The sequence below is a fragment of the Prinia subflava genome, chromosome 8 (assembly GCF_021018805.1).
Source record: "Prinia subflava isolate CZ2003 ecotype Zambia chromosome 8, Cam_Psub_1.2, whole genome shotgun sequence".
NCBI classification, from domain to species: Eukaryota; Metazoa; Chordata; class Aves; order Passeriformes; family Cisticolidae; genus Prinia; species Prinia subflava.
The window spans coordinates 29441131-29459347 of record NC_086254.1 but is presented as its reverse complement, the minus strand read 5'-3'; the positions used below and the strand labels follow the sequence as shown (position 1 = coordinate 29459347).

General features: G+C 56.4%; 1 protein-coding gene across 1 annotated transcript; it reads left to right on the top strand.

Moving 5' to 3' along the window:
* Positions 1–4573: 4573 nt before the first annotated feature.
* Positions 4574–17847, top strand: DUSP15 (dual specificity phosphatase 15). Its single transcript, XM_063404922.1, has 19 exons — positions 4574–4744; positions 5005–5418; positions 6351–6493; positions 6973–7006; positions 8915–8997; positions 9440–9489; positions 10093–10167; positions 10632–10803; positions 10967–11175; positions 11563–11639; positions 14276–14341; positions 14719–14993; positions 15435–15624; positions 15819–15895; positions 16108–16213; positions 16495–16596; positions 16678–17073; positions 17166–17284; positions 17387–17847. Exons 3-19 carry the CDS (start codon positions 6431–6433, stop codon positions 17525–17527), a joined length of 2235 nt encoding a protein of 744 aa, XP_063260992.1. The 5' UTR covers positions 4574–4744; positions 5005–5418; positions 6351–6430; the 3' UTR covers positions 17528–17847.
* The last annotated feature ends 370 nt before the right edge of the window (positions 17848–18217 follow it).

Genomic DNA, 18217 nt, shown 5'->3' with positions numbered 1-18217 from the left:
TTGTGTGTGGGCTCCTAATGGATGAAGATTGTGACCATCATGCAGACAACAGACATTGAAACTGCAATGATCAGATCTCATTCCAGATCCATAGCTGGTGATATTTTTCCTTTCACCTTTATTGTTCTTTCTCTTATGTTTTCACTTTGTTTTATTTTTATATTTTTATAGAAAATAATCAAAACAGCTGTACACTTCTGTTGGATGGGGTTTGGAGCAATTGCTCTAGTAGAAGATGTCCCTGCCCATGGCAGGGGACTTGGAACAAGATCTTCACGTCACCATGTCTCCAAACCTTGGCACACCCTCACCCATGGCAGCCTGCTGCACCTGCACTCTAGAAAGGCTTTTGATCATTTAGAGCAAGTTCAGTGAGTGCTGAACTTTCATAGAGAGAACTGATAGATTTTTCTGTCTCCTAAACCCATCGAATTGGGGTGGCATACCTTTTGGGAAGATGTGTTAATCAAATGAAAGCTATCAAACTCAATACAGCAGCAAGTGTGACATGTTGAAAATCAAATTGTTCTCTCCCGTGAATCACCCTGTCCTTACATTCTGTGAACCCAAGGAAGAAGAAAGGCTGCCAAAATTCAACCACTAAAAGTAAAACCAGGAGTGACATTTCAGCTTTGTTCCGAGCTCATTTGTCAGACTGACATTTCCAGTGATCTGGTGACATCAGTTTTCCAGAGAAAAAGGACTGGAGAGAGACAGGGTGACAGCAGCAGCGACAGGCCAGCCGAGTCCTGTAGGTGTTTGCAGGAGTTGGAAGTGACAAGGTTTATCTGATGCATCTAATACCAAGCAGTAGAACTGCACAGTCCTTTTCTTACCCTGCTGGAATCATAGAAAATCCAGAATTGAAAGGGATCTATAAGAATCTAAGTCCAACTCCTGGCCCTGTGCAGGACCAACTAAAGAATGTATAGTATAAATATATTATAAAACATGTGTGTATATTATATATATTATAATATAACCCAGTTGCTGCCTGGTGTTAGATGTACCTGAGATTAGAAGTTTATATATAAATATGCACACAAAGTGTAATAAATCAGATCCCAAAGAAAGTATCCAGCCATTTGGGAAAATCCATTATAAAAACCTTTATTGTTACCCTGGAGAATGGTGAAGGAATGTGGCAGGAGGGTGGCATGGGAGAACAGACCAAGCACCAGCAGAAGGAGAGCATGAAAAAAGAGCAAAAGAACAAAATGCCTGTTGGATATTCCCAAAGAAAAGACAGTCATTCTCACCTTCTTCAATCAATTATACATTTCAGTTTTCAGGAACATTCCCCCACCTTGTGACTTGCCAACCTACAGATGGAGGAGCAGACTTAGTGGCTTTAACATTAGCATTTCCTGCAGTTTTCCAGAATTTCAGTGCACAAGACCTGCATAACTTGATTCATCAGCTGCTCGTGTTCAAGCATGTTTATTTAAGGTTATGGGGGCAGGGAGATTCAACAAAAACCCCCTCATATTTGTGTTTGGAGGATTCCTGGAGGAAAGGCAGAGCAGGCAGCCTATGGGGAAGTCCCATAGCACCAAATAAACAAACTCTGTCACACGCTTCCAGAAATATACGTAACGCAACATATGTTGTTGGGAATTTTAAGTCCCATTTGAAATTTGTGTACGTTACAGAAGAACTTAATTAAACAGGAAAGACAAAAAATATGTTGGGGAGCTATGGCAAATGAGCAGAAAAATCCTGAAGACAGCCTAGGCTGCACATTGCATATAAGAGGGTGAGGAGTGGCCTAGATAAGGCACCCAAGGAGCAGAGCTCCCACAGTGCTGCCCAGGTCCAGCTTGCTCCAGCCCCAGGTTGTGGCCCTGGGCACATCCTGACATTCTGCTGCCTCTGAGTGTGGGAATGGGCAACCCAGGAGGTCACAACACGGGGCTGCTTCAGAACACCGACCAACAGAAGGAGTAACAGGGAGTTTATTTTTACTTGCCTTCAAGTTTTGAGGTCAGCCACAATCTATTTAAGTTGTTGGTAAAATTTCAGTAATCACAGGCTTTTCACATATCCTTATTTACTGTGTTCTGGTTATTTACCATGTTAATTGAGGTTGTGGGGCATAAAATCAGCTTAATATAAGGGTTTTGTTGCCAATTAACACTTCCCATTTGTAGAGTTAGATAATCACTAGCTGCTATCCTCCTGGTTGTAATTCACGAGTTAGTTTGCATAATTACCTCCCAGTCACTTCTCACAAGGGTAAGACAAATCCTCCTGTCCCAGCCTCCTCACCAGACCTGCTGCACAAAACAGAGGGACTGCTCACTCGCAGGAGTGTGTTTTTAATTATGCACCACAGCACAACACTTAGGTTGTTATATGGCTTGAATCCGCTGGCACAGGCAAGGCATTTCTTAGTGTCCCATGGTATTGTCAGAATTTCTAAAGGAAACAAAATTTTTCCTTAATCCCCAGATCACTGGCTAAAGTAGAAGCTGTGGTGCTCAGCACAGCTCCAGGTTTGGGGGACAAACATGACTCAGAGCATAAGGTTGCCCCTCTCTACCAGCAGGGCAGAGAGAAGTTTATGCCAAGTTCACCCCAGCTTGTGTTCCAGACTGGTAAAGGATATCCCTTCCTGGAAGTGCTCAAGGCCAGATTGGACTGGGCTTTGAGCAATCTGGTCTAGTGGAAGTTGTCTCTGCCCATGGCAGGAGGATAGAATGAGATGAACTTTAAGATCCCCTCCAACCCAAACAATTCTGGGATTCTGTGATAACAGAGTCTCCCATAATCTCTTCACATTCTCAGGATGGAATTCCACCAGACTTGACATCTAACACAGTGGGATTTCCCTAAATCCAACCAGGTGTTTTCACAGCTCCATCTTTGGGGGCTGCCCTAATGCTCTTTAACCACAAGCCCAATTAGCCACCTGTCCTGCACACACCTCCACCTTCTTGCACACCTGCAGCTGAACTGAAAGATTTCAGAGCATGAACTCAGCCAGAACCCCACAGCCAGAACCCCACAGCCAGAACCCCTGGGAGCACAGTCTGTTCCTCCACACAGAGCTCTGCACTTTTTACCTTCACCACTGAGTTAACTTTGGCTCTACAAATAAACTGATCTGACTTTTGGCTGCTGAAGTAAACTCTTACACAAGAAGCAGTGTTTTGGTGGTACATGTTGATCAGGAACCTGGCCAGGAGCACAGCTGCTCCACGTTACCCTGCTCTGCCCAATTCTTCCTGCGGGTTTCCTGCGTATTTTCCTCTCCCTCTGAAGAACGAAGGCATCCATTCATCTCTCACTTTCCTCGGGAGAGCACACACTTACCAGTTTCATAACCCAAGCGATGCCAGGGTTCTTGCAAAATTCTTTCACAAACAAATAGTACTCTGAAGGCATTTTGAGGGTCTCCAGAATAAAGGCACATTTTCTTGCCTCAGGCTTTCCCGCTTCCCTTTCTAACTGCTTCCGAAACCTCTTCAGATCCTTTGCTAAGCAGCTGTTCTGACTCAGCTGGGTAGAAAGAGAAATACAAGATTCAGCACAACAAATGCACCCACAGTATGACTTGCTTTAATTGCCCTTGAGAAGCTTCTGGGGATCAACTGCACCATATATTCTGAGAGGAAAAATGAATGAATATAGATACCACCGAGAACTGCTTTTTCTTTGTGGAAGAAGAGGATCAATTTCAATTTTCTGTCTCTCTGCATGAACACTGGGAGCTAGAACAGAGCAAGTCTTACAATCCATGTTCCACCATTCCTGCTGTAGCTTTCCTGTGCAGCCAGCATCCTCCTCTCCAGGGCAGGCAGCTGCCCACAGTGACCCTGCAGCAGCTCAGCCACTGCACTCCTGAACCACCGCTGGTCAATGCAGTGTTACAAACCACCCTCAACCTCCCTCCACAGTCACGGGCTGGTTTGGGTTGGGAGGGACCTTAAAAGCTCATCCCATTCCCCCCCCTTCCATGGGCACGGACACCTTCCACTAGAGCAAGCTGCTCAAATGCCTTGCCTGGTGAGGGCTAAGGCTCCCAGTGGGATCACACCCTGCTCAGGCAGTGTGATGCAGGAGAGGACAGGGCCGTAGGTGTTTATACACTGGAATGGGCTGCCCAGGGAGGAGGTGGAATCACCCTCCCTGGAGGTGTTTAAGGAAAGACTGGAGTGGCACCCTGGTCTGGTTGACAACTTGGTATTCAGTCATAGGTTGGATCCCATGATTTCAGAAGCCTTTTCTAACCTAATTAATTCTATTATACCTGTAGCATCTACACCTGCCCACAGATACCAACCATACTCCCCATACACGGTGGAAGGCTTGGGGAGTGAGGGGCAAACTTGCCCTCACCTGCACACGGAGCAAAGGGGGCTTAATATGCTGCCCCAGAGATGTGCAGGAATTGGGATACAGAGCCGGGAACCCGCCGGGAGCCCACCGGGAGCCCTCCTGGCCCCGCTCGGAGCCGGGCCGTGACCCGCGACCCCCGGCCCGCCCGTGAGGGCGCCGGAGCCCGCGCCCGTCCCCATGGCAACCGCGCGGCTGCCGCCAGGGGGCGCTCTCGGCACCCGCCCCCCCACCCGGCCCCGGCCTGATCCCCCCGCCCTGTCCCGGCCCCGCGACCCCCGGCCTGACCCTCCCTGCGGGCTGGGGACGACAGGCAGTGCTGGGGAACCCGTCAGCCCTGCCCCTCGCTGGCACTGCCCATCCTGCGGCCCTGCCAAGTCCCCGGGACACTCCTGCAGCCCCCCGGGTAGGGCAGGGATCCTGCGGTACCTGGCTGCAGGTGGGCGCGGGCGGGGGTGGGCTTGGAGCGGGCAGGGCAGGGGGAGGTGCGGTGCAGGCAGGGGTGGGCACAGTGCGAGCAGGGGTGGACGCGCTGCGGGCCGGGCAGGGACAGGTATGGTGCATGCAGGGGTGGGCATGGCGTGGGCAGGGGTGGGCATGCTGCCGCGCGGCCGCACAGACCTTCCTTGATGGAGCAGGACAAAGGTTTTGTTCTTCTCCCAACAGTGCAGCCTTGTGCGGCCGCGGGCAGCGGCGACAGGCAGCAGCCAGCGCGGCCCCGTGCTCCCACGCCACGGCGCAGGGGGGGAGTTTCTCCTCCTTTGTGTGCTCCCGGCCAGGCAGCAGCAGCCGGTGCGCGGCAGCGCCGGAGCGGCCGGGGAAGGGCCTCGGCAGGAGCCGCGGAGGACGGCGGCCGCGGCCCCCTCTGCCCCGGCACAGCCACCGGCCCGGCCTCGCCGCGCCGGGAACGAGCAGCGATCCCGGGGGAGCCGAGCTCTTCATGACGAGAACCCGACCAGGCAGCGGGGACGGCAGCTGCGCCCGGGGACGGGGAGGACGGCAGCACTGGGGACAAGGACACCCGCGCTCCGTCCCCACCCCCGGCGCCCGCCGTCGGCCATGGGGAACGGCATGAGCCAGGTAATGGGGAGCGCTGGGGAGCGCTGGGGCGGCTGCTCTGCACTTCGGCCGGGCCCGGGCGGCTTGTCCGGTGCCGGAGGTGGGAGACCCTTACCTGGCAGCTGCCTCTGCCGTGCCAAGTGGCGTTTCACCTGCCGGCACCGCGTCCGGCACAGGGCTCGGCTCTTGTTTGTTTGTTTGTTTGTTTATCTGCCGGCAGAGCAACACCGGAGGTGAAGCAGGCAGGGACACTGCGCTGGGACAGCTGACAGCTGCCCAGGGGGGCGTGGAGGGCAGGGGTCACAGCGAGTTCCTTCAAGGAAGGGGGGAACTTTTCCCAACACCTTTAATCCCAAGGAACTAGCACCAAGCACACACTGGGAGCCCTGTGTGACCCCGAGCCTGGTGGTCCCACACCCCCTGCTCAGCAGGGCTGGGCTGTGCGTGGGGCTCAGCATCATGGGCAGAGGGGATGGGCACTGTTTTATTTATGTGCTGCCCTGTTTTCTCCTCTGAGGAGCGGGTCAGCAGGGTGCTGGGGACAGGCACATGCTGTTTATTCACGGTTCAGTGTCCTGCCCTTGGGAGCTGCCCTTGCTAACTGGCGCTCTCCCACCCGCTTCTCTCAATGCCGCAGCTGCGAGTTAAAGGCACCCCGTCGATAGGAAATTGATCTAAAATCACAGGAATCACAAAAAAACCCAAACCCTTCCTTAAGCTGTTCACTTGAGAGAAACGTTTCCAAATGTGAGCAGTGAGACAGGTGTGAGTCCAGCTGTGCTGGTGAAAATCACCTCTACCTGCCCTGGGCACCAAATATTGCTGCAGGGAGAAACTGGCAGAGAACCGGCTGGATACAGGATTGAACTCACTGCCCAGGCTGTGAGTGAGGGAGAATATAAAATAGCTCTGGCTGACAAGGTTTGCAAGGTGTCCTGCTTCTGCATCTGCAGTGCTGTTAACAGAGGCCTTGTCAAGTAATTATCTTTTCATCGTGAGAAGTGGAATTTCCCAGGGGACATGAGCTGAAAGCATGGTGTCCGGAGCAATCTGTGCCTGGGCTGTGAGAAATGGGCTTCCTGCAGTGCAGTGTGAGGTGAGCAGAGCTCAGGGCTGGGAGGGGGACAGCTACATCCCCTACAAGCTTTTCTGTGCCTGTTGCTTTCCCATCCCTCGAGCAGCAGGGCTTCCAGAGGTCACGGGTATAGTCCAAGTCTGTACAAAGGTGTATGTGACTTGCTGAGCTCAGGTAATAAACCCCAATGGAGGACTAATTGATGATAAACAAAAGGAGCAATAAAAAAGCCATGTTTTGCTCCCAGTAGCCATGAGAGTGCAAGTGCCAGGTTTACATCCAGCCCCACATCCTGGATGCCAGGGCAGTGGCAGCCCTGGGAATGCACAGGTTCAGCTGCCCCAGCACCGTTCCTACCCCCTAGCTGGCAATGGTCATGTCAGTGGCAGAGCTTTGGCCCCTCCAGCCAAGGTCACTGCTTCCCAGCGTGGGTGCCAGCACAGTGGGTACCACAGCACAAGGTGTCTGCTCACACTGCCACTTCCCCTTGTGTCCCACAGATCCTTCCTGGCCTCTACCTTGGGAACTTCGTTGGTAAGTGGAACCCAGCTGCTGCAGAGATGTTCTCCAGCTGGGGTGTGGGGCTTGCTTGAGCTGGTGTCTCCCTGCCTGCAAACACTGCCTGACATCCTGCCTGCACCCACTGCTCTGCCTGCACCCACAGCCTGCTCTGCTCTGTCACCCAATTTGGGTTGGCAGCAGTGGGAGTGAAGACACTGTGGGAAGGGCAAGGCAGACACCCCTGCCTTTGCATGGTTTCCTTATTTAACAGCTGCCCTGAGCTCTTGGGATACATGGGGGAAAGGAGCCAAGGAGGAAATATGGATCCTGTGCCAGGAGCAGGGAAGCTGGTGGTGCCACACGGGTGCCAGGGAGCAGGACTGGGGCACTTCAGGGTAATGCTCCCCAGTTTTAGGCTGTAGAAACGGCCAGAGAGGGCTGCCCATCCTCAGGAGGGAATTTCCCAGAGGCAGTCACCCCTTCTCACACCAAGTCACTATTTTAAGGAGTTTTCATTGTCAGGGCACAGTTAATGATCAAGTGTTGGCATCTGCCATGACAAACCAGCATTTGTGAGTACTCCTGCCTCCCTGGTGGCTCCTTTGCCAGCTTGATTCCTGCTGTAAGTGCTGTGGAAGTTTAAAACCACTGCAGTGAATTGCTAAGGAAATGTCACCCGAGTGGCAGCCCTGTTCTCCCTGTGCCCCATGGAGCACTTCAGGTTGGGCTGGGGGGGCTGTGGCTTGCTGGGAGCAGAGGGACAAGGGCACCCAGCTGCCAGGTTCATCAGGGGGTGAACAGGGGTCATCCTGTGAGCAGCCTCTGCTGTGGGGCCCAGGCCTGATGCCATCCAAACACTCCTCATCACTCTGCCCAGCAATCCAGGGTGACAAGATTCTAGGCCTGCAACATTAAGCTCACAGACATTTCATCCAACTGGAAGCTTTTCCAGTACCGGTAAGCCTTGATTCCAGTGTGACCACTTGCTGTCACTACCTGCCAAGGCAGATGGGAAGGTGGCAAGTGTGTGAGTCCCCACAAGGGTCCCCATCTTCTTCCTCACACAGATCTTCCTTGCAGAGCATCTCCCTTGAGACTCACTCCTATTAAAATTCACATCATGCCATTAGCACATCCTGGGCTGGATTCCTGAGCCAAGATTTTATACTACGTGAAAGTTTAGAAACCCAAAAGAATGAGATGGGGAAATGTTTCCCCTCCTTTCTGGCCACACTTGCTGCATCTGCTAGTTGTGGCTTGAAAGGGAGACACTTGGAAGCTGCTCAGCAAGACAAGCACGCTCCCCTTCCTGTGCAACAACTGCTTTGCTGGATCAGAGGCCAGGATCACATCCAGAATGCTAAAGCATTGGTGAGAGGCAGGGCATTGCCTCAAACAGCCAAGGACACCCCATTTCTGTCCACGCAGCAGAGAGAACAGACCAGAAAGCAGCAAGTCACTGCTCTCACAAGCTCAGGTGTTTTCTACAGAAAATCAGAGTTGATATAAATCGTTGTAGCTCCACTTCCGTTGTTCACAAGATAAAGCAAGATAAAGCAATTCTCTCAGGCTGTAGCAAGTTCCAGTGCTACGTGTGTGTCTGCTCAAGGAGGTGTGGGCAGGGCACATGTCTCCTCCCAAAGTGAGGACAAGTACAGGCAGGAGGGACACTACGTGCTGACCCAGAGTGTTTCTGTGCAGGTGTGAATGGTTCAACCAGCATGAGCAGCAAGGAGAAGGGATCTGGTTTGGGATCATGGGACTGGCATTCCAGGTTTCCATGTTTGCCCGTGTCTGCACTGCTGCATGTGGGGGTGGGATGCAGTTGATCTGCTGAAGCAAGGCTCTGTGTGCTGGCTGGCTGTAGAAGCAGGGTGGGAACGCTGTGGGAAGAGACGGGTAGGAAATGAATACATGTTGATGTCTAGTTTTATCCTTTAGATGCCAAAGACCTGGAGCAGCTAAGCCGGAACAAGATCACCCACATTGTTTCGATCCATGAATCCCCCCAGCCCTTGCTGAAGGTAGGGTCCTGCATCAGATGTCAACCTGTGACTCCTGCAGCTCCTTCCATGCTGCATCTGCCTTCTCTCTCTGAGCATCCCATGGCACGTACACCTCTCCCTGGTAACTGATCCCAGAGGAGCTGGGCGGCCCCCCGGCATGGGAAACTGGCTGTCTTGTGACTATAACCCGGCCTTGAACGCTGACGGGAAACAATTTCCAGCTCTCCAGACTCCTCTCATTTCCCACCCCTCCCATGAGTTGCTGGTGTCCCCTTGCCCTGCCCTTCATCCCAGGGAGAGCGCGGCCCCATCCCCATGCAGGGGGGATGCTGTGTGGGGGAAGCAAAACCCCGTAAGGCAGCTGTGGGCGAGGAGCAAAGGCACTGCCAGCCCCCTCTGACCATGTGTGACACCCTGGCTGCAGTGCCTGAGCTTCTCCTCTTCCCACTCTGTCTTCCAGGACATTACCTACCTCCGCATCCCCCTGCCTGACACCCCTGAAGCCAACATGTGAGTACCCTGGGGAGGCTGGGGACATGCAGGGAGGTGGGAGGGTGACCAGACAGGAGGGTTCACAGCTTCTCAAGCCCTCCATGTGCTGCCTCCAGCTCCTCAAGCAGAACGACCCACAGGCTGGAGATGTGATGCCACAGTGCAGGGGACCACCCCTGGACACCAACAGCATCCCAGTTCAGGGACTGCTGTGAGGATATGAGCCCTGGGTGAGAGGCAGCACTCACTGAGAGGAGCAGCAAGCATCCCCCCAGGAAGTGTCTGGAGAGGGGAGAGCACATAAAGGGTGTGGAGCCAGCCAAGGGCACAGGCGTGGCTGGAGATTCCAGCAGCCAGCTCCCACTGCCCCAGCATGAGTCACACAAGTCACAGGGCAGCCCCGTGCATCCCCAGCACAGTGTCCCCTTCTGTGTCCCAGCACAGAATGAGCTGGCAAATCCACCTTTCCTTGGGAATAAACAGCACAGAGCTGCTCAGGTCTCAGCAGTGGCTGGCAGATCCCCTAAAACAACTCAAACACGCAGGGCTGTTCTGCCTGCAGCTAAAAATGCTGTTCCACCCCTGAAGTTCTTATTCTGTCTGGTTTATTTTTCCTGCTAGCAAGAGGCACTTCAAGGAATGCATCAGTTTTATCCATCAGTGTCGCCTGCATGGAGGGAACTGCCTCGTCCACTGGTAATGCCTCCTCCCCTGCAGCCCCTCCTGTGTCCCCCCAGCACAGCAGATACAGCCCCCAGCCCCTCACTTCAGCTGCAACCCCTGATCAAAGCCAGCCTGTGCCAGAGGGCTCTGTGCCAATGGACCCACCCAGGATCCACCCTTGGCTGTGGCTTGTGACTCAAACCCAGCGGGATCCAGGCAGTCCTGGAGCCGGGGCAGCTTTTTGCTGCAGCTGAGTGCGCGGGATGAGCGGGGTTTGGGGCAGGCAGCCAGGCAGCGGCTGCTGCTCCCATTCCTTGTAGAGGAGTGGGTATTTATAGGCACTGATGGCCAGGACCTTGGACGGTCTCAGGCCTCTGGGACAGCAAGTCCTTGGAGAAGAAGAACTGAAATATCTGAGGCACAGGGGTGGAGGGAGAAGCAAGCATGGGGTGAGGGTGTGCCACTAACACCAGCCCTTCTGCACCTTCCCTTGCCAGCCTCGCTGGCATTTCCCGCAGTACCACCGTGGTCGTTGCCTACGTCATGGTTGTCACGGAGCTGAGCTGCCAGGAGGTGCTGGATGCCATCCGAACCATCCGGCCCGTTGCCAACCCCAACCCCGGCTTCAGGCAGCAGCTGTCTGAGTTCGGCGGCAGCGCAGCCCGCAAGGTGGGACAAGCCTCTACCACCCATGCCCTGCTCCGTGGCTGAGCCTGCCATGGGTCTCAGAGCAAGGACAAATCCTGAGGGGACTCAGTTTCTTCCCTGCTCCCCTTGCTTGGACCTGCCCTTGTAAACCAGCACTATATTTTACCTCTCTCTCCTTCCCCAGGTCCGCAGGCACCTGAAGCAGAGGTATGGGACATCACCTTTCAATGATGAGGAAGAAATAAAGGCCTTGCTGCCAGTAGGGAGAGAAGGAACGTCCAGGACAGAGGGAGCTGTGCAAGGACTGGTCCCCAGAGCCAGAGACATGAGGAGCACAAGTCCCTTCCTGCTGCGGGTGAAGAGGACGTTCTCTTGCATCCCCGCTTGTCTGAAGTGACCCAAGCCAAGGGAGAGCAGTGAGCATCACCCAACAGCCTGGGAGAGATGAAGGAGATGCAACACAGTGGGACAGGGAGCACTGGGCAGGAACCTACACAAAGCCCAGCTCCTCTTCTGGGGTGGGAACGTGCCACCCTCTGGGCGGGTTTCATGGACGCTGTTGGGCTTTGCAGCACATGCTGGGCTCATCTTCTTCACATTCGGTGCACTGGAGACACAGGTCTCTGCTGCTGGGTCACTGCAGGCTCCTGCTTGGGGCAGAACACAGAGGGGGTCTCTTCTGCCACAGGCCAGTACCCAGGTGTTGCCAGCAGCAGCTTTAGCACTTGGGTACCCACTGCATGGCCTCAGGGTGCACGAGAGAGCCGGTGCTCCCCTCAGAGCGGTTTTCCCACCAGCAGCACAAGCTCCCAGCATCCAGGTGGCTGCGGAGCAGGGACACACCAGTGTGCCAGCAGGTAATACCACCACACGGGCTCCCAGGCAAGGGTCCAGCTCCAGACTGGCCAAGCACAAGCTCTGAGCAAGCACTCTAGCTTTAGGAATTCATTGCACCCCATTCCCACCTATCCCAGGGCACAATCTGTAACAGGTGGGAACCAAGCATTTAACCTGGCCAGACCTCACTAGAGCAGAGCCTTAAGCCATTTTGCTTAAAGACTTTCTATTGTCCCTCAGTAATAAATACCCTTCTCTGTGGTCTGACTCTCCTGTGGTGGCCGGGTTGGCCTGGGATGCCAAGGGGGAAGGTCTCAGCATGGGATCAGTCTGGAGCTGCTGCTGGCCACTCTCTGGAGTGGGCTGGGGACACTGGCATGTCTGGACAGGGCTCACCCTACTGCCTTGTGGGAAGCTGACAAGGGAGGTCAGAAATGTGACTGCCATGGCAGGGCTCTCTGGGGACAAGCTCTGCTCCAGGAGAGGTTGGGAGCAGCAGGTGGGAGCTCACCTGGAGTCTCTTTCACTGTAGCCTCTCCATTTAGTGGATCTAGGAGCACCAGGTCCAGGAGTCTGCTGGCTTCAGCTGCTGGGAGTACTGGAAGCCTGGCACCAGCTGAGTATCACAAGCCTCAGACCTGTCCCATTTACACCTTTTCCTGGAGCAGAGTCCCAGATGGGAAAAATTCTGAGGATGCCCAGCTGGGTCATCAGCATCGTCCCTGTTGGGACTCAGAGCACATTTCTGGGGTCTCCTCATCCCTGCCCACCCCTCTCCAAGGGGGAAGGGATCTCCCAGGAGACAAAGCTTCAAGACCAGGGTTCCTTCCTGCTGCCAGCATCTGCCTGCTGGGCTGGGTGCTGTCTTGGGGTGACTCCGGCAGACAGGGAGCTCCACCCTCTCTGGGCAGATCCTGAGTGAACTGAATAACCAGTTGTGCACCAGAGGTGCATCATCCTTCACTCTCCTATGCCATGTGCCATGGGATCCCACTCTCCTCCCAGTTCCTTCCAGGCTTCTCTACCCACTCCCTTGTCCCCAGGCCAGGCTCTTCAGCACCCTTTGGCCTCCTCAGCACCCAGCAGGGTGGAAACCCTGCAGCCCAGGACCATGCATCCTGGATGGACGTGTGCCCCATGCACAGCTGCACCCTCCCACACTGGGATACCTTGTGCCAAGATCTTTACACCCAGGGATTCCCCTGTTCCCGCTGTAAACCACACAGGGCCCTGGCCCCTCCAGCTCAGCTCCACAGCACTGCAAAATGTGTTTATTTTGGCAGATCTGGTTTACACAGCTTGGAAAAACCCGGACAAGGGCAGGGTTAGCTATGAGTTAATGTTTGACTCCCTTTTGAAGCTCATTTTGGCATGAAAAGTTGAAGGGTTAAGCAGCTTCACCTTCCCTGGGAAGGGAGAAGCGCGGTGAGGAATACAGTGGGGAATCTGGCTGGGGAATCTGGCTCCTGGGCGTCCTCGCTGATGCCCGGGTAATTGGATCCCCCGAGTCCTGCGTCACCAGGCGGCTGCCACACCACATGAAATCCCCGGCGAGCCGATAAAAGGCCGGCCGATAAAACTTATCCCGGCGGGCTGGGGCTGACAAACGAGCCGGCGGCTGCGATTATCTCCCGGCCTTGGATGTAATCAGTGCAAGCCGCTGGGAGGCTGTGCAGTGACTCCTTGCCATCGCTCTGCTTCCCAAGGCAGAAAGGGGAGGTGTGGATTCTCTGTCGGTCAGTTCCCAGGCCCTTTTCCCAGAACATGGCCCTGCAGCTCGCCCAGATGGCGGGAACAGGTGGTGCCTGGGCTTCACTTTGCATCAAAGAGGTCCCAGACAGGCTCAATAAGGAGAGAAAACCCCTGCTAGTGGGGCTTGCTTGTAGCCCCGTGTGGCCCCATGTGCCCTCTGTGCCACGTGGCTGTGCCCTGTCCTCATATCCTCTGAGAAAGCCCGGGACTGGGCTCTCTGCCACTGATTATTCATTTGGAGACTGCAGCCCCAGTAGCTCTCAGGAACTTTGCTTCTTCTCTTGGCCAGAGGTGACTTTCTCTGACTCAGAGCAGGAAAGGAGACCTGGGGGACTGCAAAAGGATACTTGGGGGGCAGCAGCCAGGCAGAAGAGCAGGATTTCCCTGCACAGTGACATGAGACTCTGCAGCAGTGATGGACGAACCACCAGCGTTACCTCAGGGCGGCCCAGTGACCCAGGCCACGCCCTGCTGGGGGCCATGGGGAGCTGGTGCAGGATGTGTCCCACCCCGGTCCGGGCAGCCCTTGGCACAGCTCATCCGCCCTCCCCACCCGTTTCCCGCTCGACTCAGCATCCCGAGCCCCACGAGGCAGACGTGAGCGTTAGAGCAGAGGAGAGATTTGGGAGATGGGGACATGTGACTGTTCACACCACCCTGGAAACCCCGTGCTCTTCCCGCAGCTCCCTGCATCTCCCCACACCCATGGAGTGAGCAGCTGGTTCCACGGGAGGACGCAGCCCCCGGAGCTGGGACGTGTCCGGCTGGATCCTCAAAGCAGGAAGTAAAGGGAGTAGGGTCCCTTGTCTCCTTTAAGAACACAGGTTTAGGGGAAGCATTTGGGAGGGGAGCAGAGGAGTTCCGTGTGCCTTCTGGTGCCTTGTCCCCTCTCCCGTGCATGCAGTGTGCCTGCCCCCCTCCCGCGAGTGCAGGGTGTCTGTGTTGAGATATACACCCGGTGCAGGTATCGGTATGTAAATTACCAGTGCGAGCTGCACACTGTGTTCTGCACGGCAGGAAAAGGCTGGAGCCCCAGGCAAGAGCCGGGAATAGGCGCCCACCCTTTGCCTAACACAGGGCACTTCCCGGGAAGGGGGTCAATCACCCAGACCCTCCGCAGGAGCCTATGAGCAACGGGGAGAGCCTAAAATCTCCATTGGTGTACATGGGTGCACACACTGTGAGGGTCTGAAACCTCGGGGGTGCCTTGTTTGGGGTTCCCTCCCGGAGGCACCAGCTCCAGCTCTTCCCATTGCTGTAACCTTCAATTACGACATCACTTTTTCCTGAACACGGATGTCTGACGCTGCCGCGTGGGGAAAAGTGGAGCAGAAAAAAAAATTTAAGACCCGTCCCCCCCCCGTCTTGGGGCAGCCAGAACCTACGGCGTGGGCCAGGAAAGGGAAAGTGAAAGCCGGAGCCGCTTTCGGTTTCGCCGCCGGGCCGCGATGGCGGAGCCGGGGGCGCCCATGCGGCTGAAGGAGTGGCTGATCGCGCAGATCGACAGCGGCCGGTACCCGGGGCTGCGCTGGGAGAACCGGCACCGAACGCTCTTCCGCATCCCCTGGAAGCACGCAGCCAAGCAGGATTACCGGCAACAGGAGGATGCTGCGCTCTTCAAGGTACCCCGGGCTCCCCGCGGTCCCCCCCGGCCCTGGGAGCGTCCCTGGGACTGGCTCCCGGGCTCCGTGTGCACTCCCCATTGCCCGAGGGTCTCCGCTGCCCAGCTCCGTGCGCACCCCGGAGTCGCTCAGGCAGCTCTGTGCAGCCGCGCTCCATGTGCACCTCCAGGGCTCTCCGTTCCCGGACTCTGTGCGCAGCGCTGGGACTTGGTTCCGTGCACACCCGGGGCACACACCGCCCACCCCGTGCGCGCTCCCGGGGCTCCCGCTTGCCCAGCAACCCCGCACCACCCGGCTCCCCGCAGTCCCCAGGACACAGCCCCGGCTCCCCACTGCCCCCCATCCCCCAGTGGACTCATACCCCGCTGGACCCCCTTGGACAGCCGCGCCGGGGTCAGGTTGTGGCCACCCCCACAGCACAGGGCACCCTCTGTCCCTCAGGCTTGGGCCGTGTACAAGGGGAAGTACCACGAAGGGACGGACAAGGCCGACCCCTCCACCTGGAAGACGCGGCTGCGCTGCGCCCTCAACAAGAGCACCGACTTCCAGGAGGTGCCCGAGCGGAGCCAGCTGGACATCTCCGAGCCTTACAAGGTGTACCAGATCGTGACTGACAGAGCCTGTGATGCAGGTACGTCCCTGCCGTCCCTCCTCCTGTGCCAGATGTGGTGTTGATATCTGAACCATGCCTGTACAAGCCCCCCAGCCCTTACCCTTCCTCACTGCTCCTCTTCCTCTCTGGGTGTCCCAGACAGCCAGCTGTCTTCCCTGGGGCTGTTCCTGCCATTTGCCAGGGGTTCATCTGTTCTTTCTTGCTCTCTGCAGAGGACAGTGACACACAGTCCCCAGGCAGTGACGACCAGCAGGTGAGCCTGCCCTGTGCCGTCCAGGCAGGGGAGAAGGTGAAAAATTCCCCCCTCACCCATCAGCTGCTCCCCTGCTTGCACACTGCCTGCATTTGTCCCACGGGGCATCAGAGAGGATCCCCTGTGCCATGCACTGCCAGACCCAGGCAGGGGATCTGCTTGCTTATGGGGTCCATGGTAGAGGCTGGAGCTGGCTCAGGGTCCCCCACTGCCAGCTCAGCCCTCACCAAAGCTGCTCCTACCCCCAGGGCAGCACTGCAGGGAGTCCAAAGAAGGAGGAAAGCCAAAAGGACATGCTGGAGAGTGCCCACATGTCTCCACAGGCCCGGCTCTCCGGCCACCCAACCGAGAGAGGTGAGGAGGGTCCCTCTCGGTGGGGTGGGGCTGGGGACAGGGAGCACATGCTTCTACCAGTATCCTGCTCTCCTGTCACAGGCAACACCTGTGGGGATTGAGGTGGGGGCTGAGAACTCCCTACCCCAGCAAAGCCATGCCTTTAGGGGATATAATGAGGCACAATAGTGAGCAAACACAGTGGGAAGTGTGGGTCTCGGGGCTTGGGTCAGGAGAGTGCCTGGGAGCCCTTGGGGTAAGTGTCCATGTCCTTTTACCACCTCATCTCTGCCCTGGTCCAGAGTGCCTTGTGAGGGGAATCTTCTATGGCTGGAACCCGACCCATGGCCAGTTTCTTCCTGGGCCCCAGTCCTACCTCCCTGCAGAGGACGTCAACAATTCAGGTAGGAGCCATGCTGCGGGCAATACCCTGGGTTGCCCCACCAGCCCAACTTGGCTGTGAACTGACCCCCCCTTTGCCCCAGACTGCTGGCTCCACATCCGCCTGTACTACTGCGACGTGCTGGTGAAGGAGGTGACCACCCGCACGGCCGAGGGCTGCCGCATCACCACCAGTGCCATGCCGGCCAGCAGCGAGCACCTCTACGGCCCCTCCTGCATGGAGCAGATAAAGTTCCCCCCACCACAGGTGCTCAGTGGCCATGGCCACGTGGCCTGCATGACCGACGTGCTGGAGCGGCTCTTGCCCCACCTGGAGCGCGGGGTGTTGCTGTGGGTAGCACCTGAGGGGGTCTTCATGAAGCGCCAGTGCCAGGGCAGGGTGTACTGGAACGGGCCGCTGGCCCCGCACAAGAACTGGCCCAACAAGCTGGAGAGGGAGAAGACTTACAAGCTGCTGGACACACAGCAGTACATACAGCGTAAGTGTCTGGAGATGCCGCTCCCCTCAGGAAGAAGGGTGGGTCCTGCCCTGGTGTGGCTGATGGGGGCTGACAGGTTTGGTGTCTTGCAGAGGTGCAGGAGTACCTGAGCAATGGGCAGTTCATGCCTCAGTACCAGATCTATCTGTGTTTTGGGGAGGAATACCCCACCAGAGCTGGGCACCCCTTCCAGAAGCTCATCATGGCTCACGTGAGTACCCACTGGGGCTGGCAACCCCCAAGCCAGGCACAGGGACCATTGCAAGGCAGGGACACAGACCTGTGCCCATCCTGTCGTTCTGTGCCTCCGCAGGTGGAGCCGGTGTTCGCACGGGAGCTCTTCCATCATGCCCAGCGCTTGAGGCCAACGCTGTTCTGCAATTCCCCCCAGCCCTGTGCCCCTGGCACCTCCAGCCACGTTTTCCGTGTCCTCAAACAGCTCTGCCAGCCCTGAACCGAGTGGGAGAGGAGAGCCCAGTTGCCATAAAGTCTCAGAGTGGGAGACTCTAAGCCCCATGGCCCCACTCCAACTGTATGTCCTGAGGCAGTGTGCTCAGGGTGCTCAGTGTGCAGGAGTAGACAAGGACGGATGTTAGCTGGGGTGGGCAGGTGCTGCTGCCCCTGTAATTGCTGTATTTATTCCCCAGGAGTCCCCCAGGTGGGATCTGTTGCGTGCCTGTTCAGCAAGCCAGGGCAGACCTGGCTCCACCCTTGCACCTTGTGCTGCCAGGACTCGTCATTGCAAACCTTAGAAATAAAGGTTGTGTTTTCATATCTGTGCTGGAGGATGGCTCTGGTGTGGGGGGCTGGTGCTGGTCCAAGCAGGGCATGGGTGGCTGGGGAAGCTGAGTCCAGACAGAGCCTCATGTGGGCAAAGCCAGCTCAGCCCCAGCCATAGGGACACAGCGTGAGACAGCTCCCTGCCCCAGCACTGGCTCCAGACCTGTCCTGCCCCTTGTCCCAGCCCCTTGGCAGGGGTGAAGGCAGCAACGAGGTTCCTGTTAGCTGCTCTGCTGACCTGGCAACACAGAGGGCTGTCCCAAAGGCAGTCACTCCCTGTGCCTCAGTTTACACTTAGGAGTGGTGTGATGGGGCTCCTGGGGTCTGTGCTGTGCCCAAAGTTTTGGGAACAATGCAGGGACCT

Bases quoted from the DNA above. Each gene is read 5' to 3' on its own strand.
- DUSP15 (XM_063404922.1), top strand. From the start codon at position 6,431: ATGGTGTCCGGAGCAATCTGTGCCTGGGCTGTGAGAAATGGGCTTCCT. The intron at 6,494-6,972 runs GTGAGCAGAGCT...TGTGTCCCACAG, and splicing joins TTCCTGCAGTGCAGTGTGAG to ATCCTTCCTGGCCTCTACCT. The intron at 10,804-10,966 runs GTGGGACAAGCC...CTCCTTCCCCAG, and splicing joins GCGGCAGCGCAGCCCGCAAG to GTCCGCAGGCACCTGAAGCA.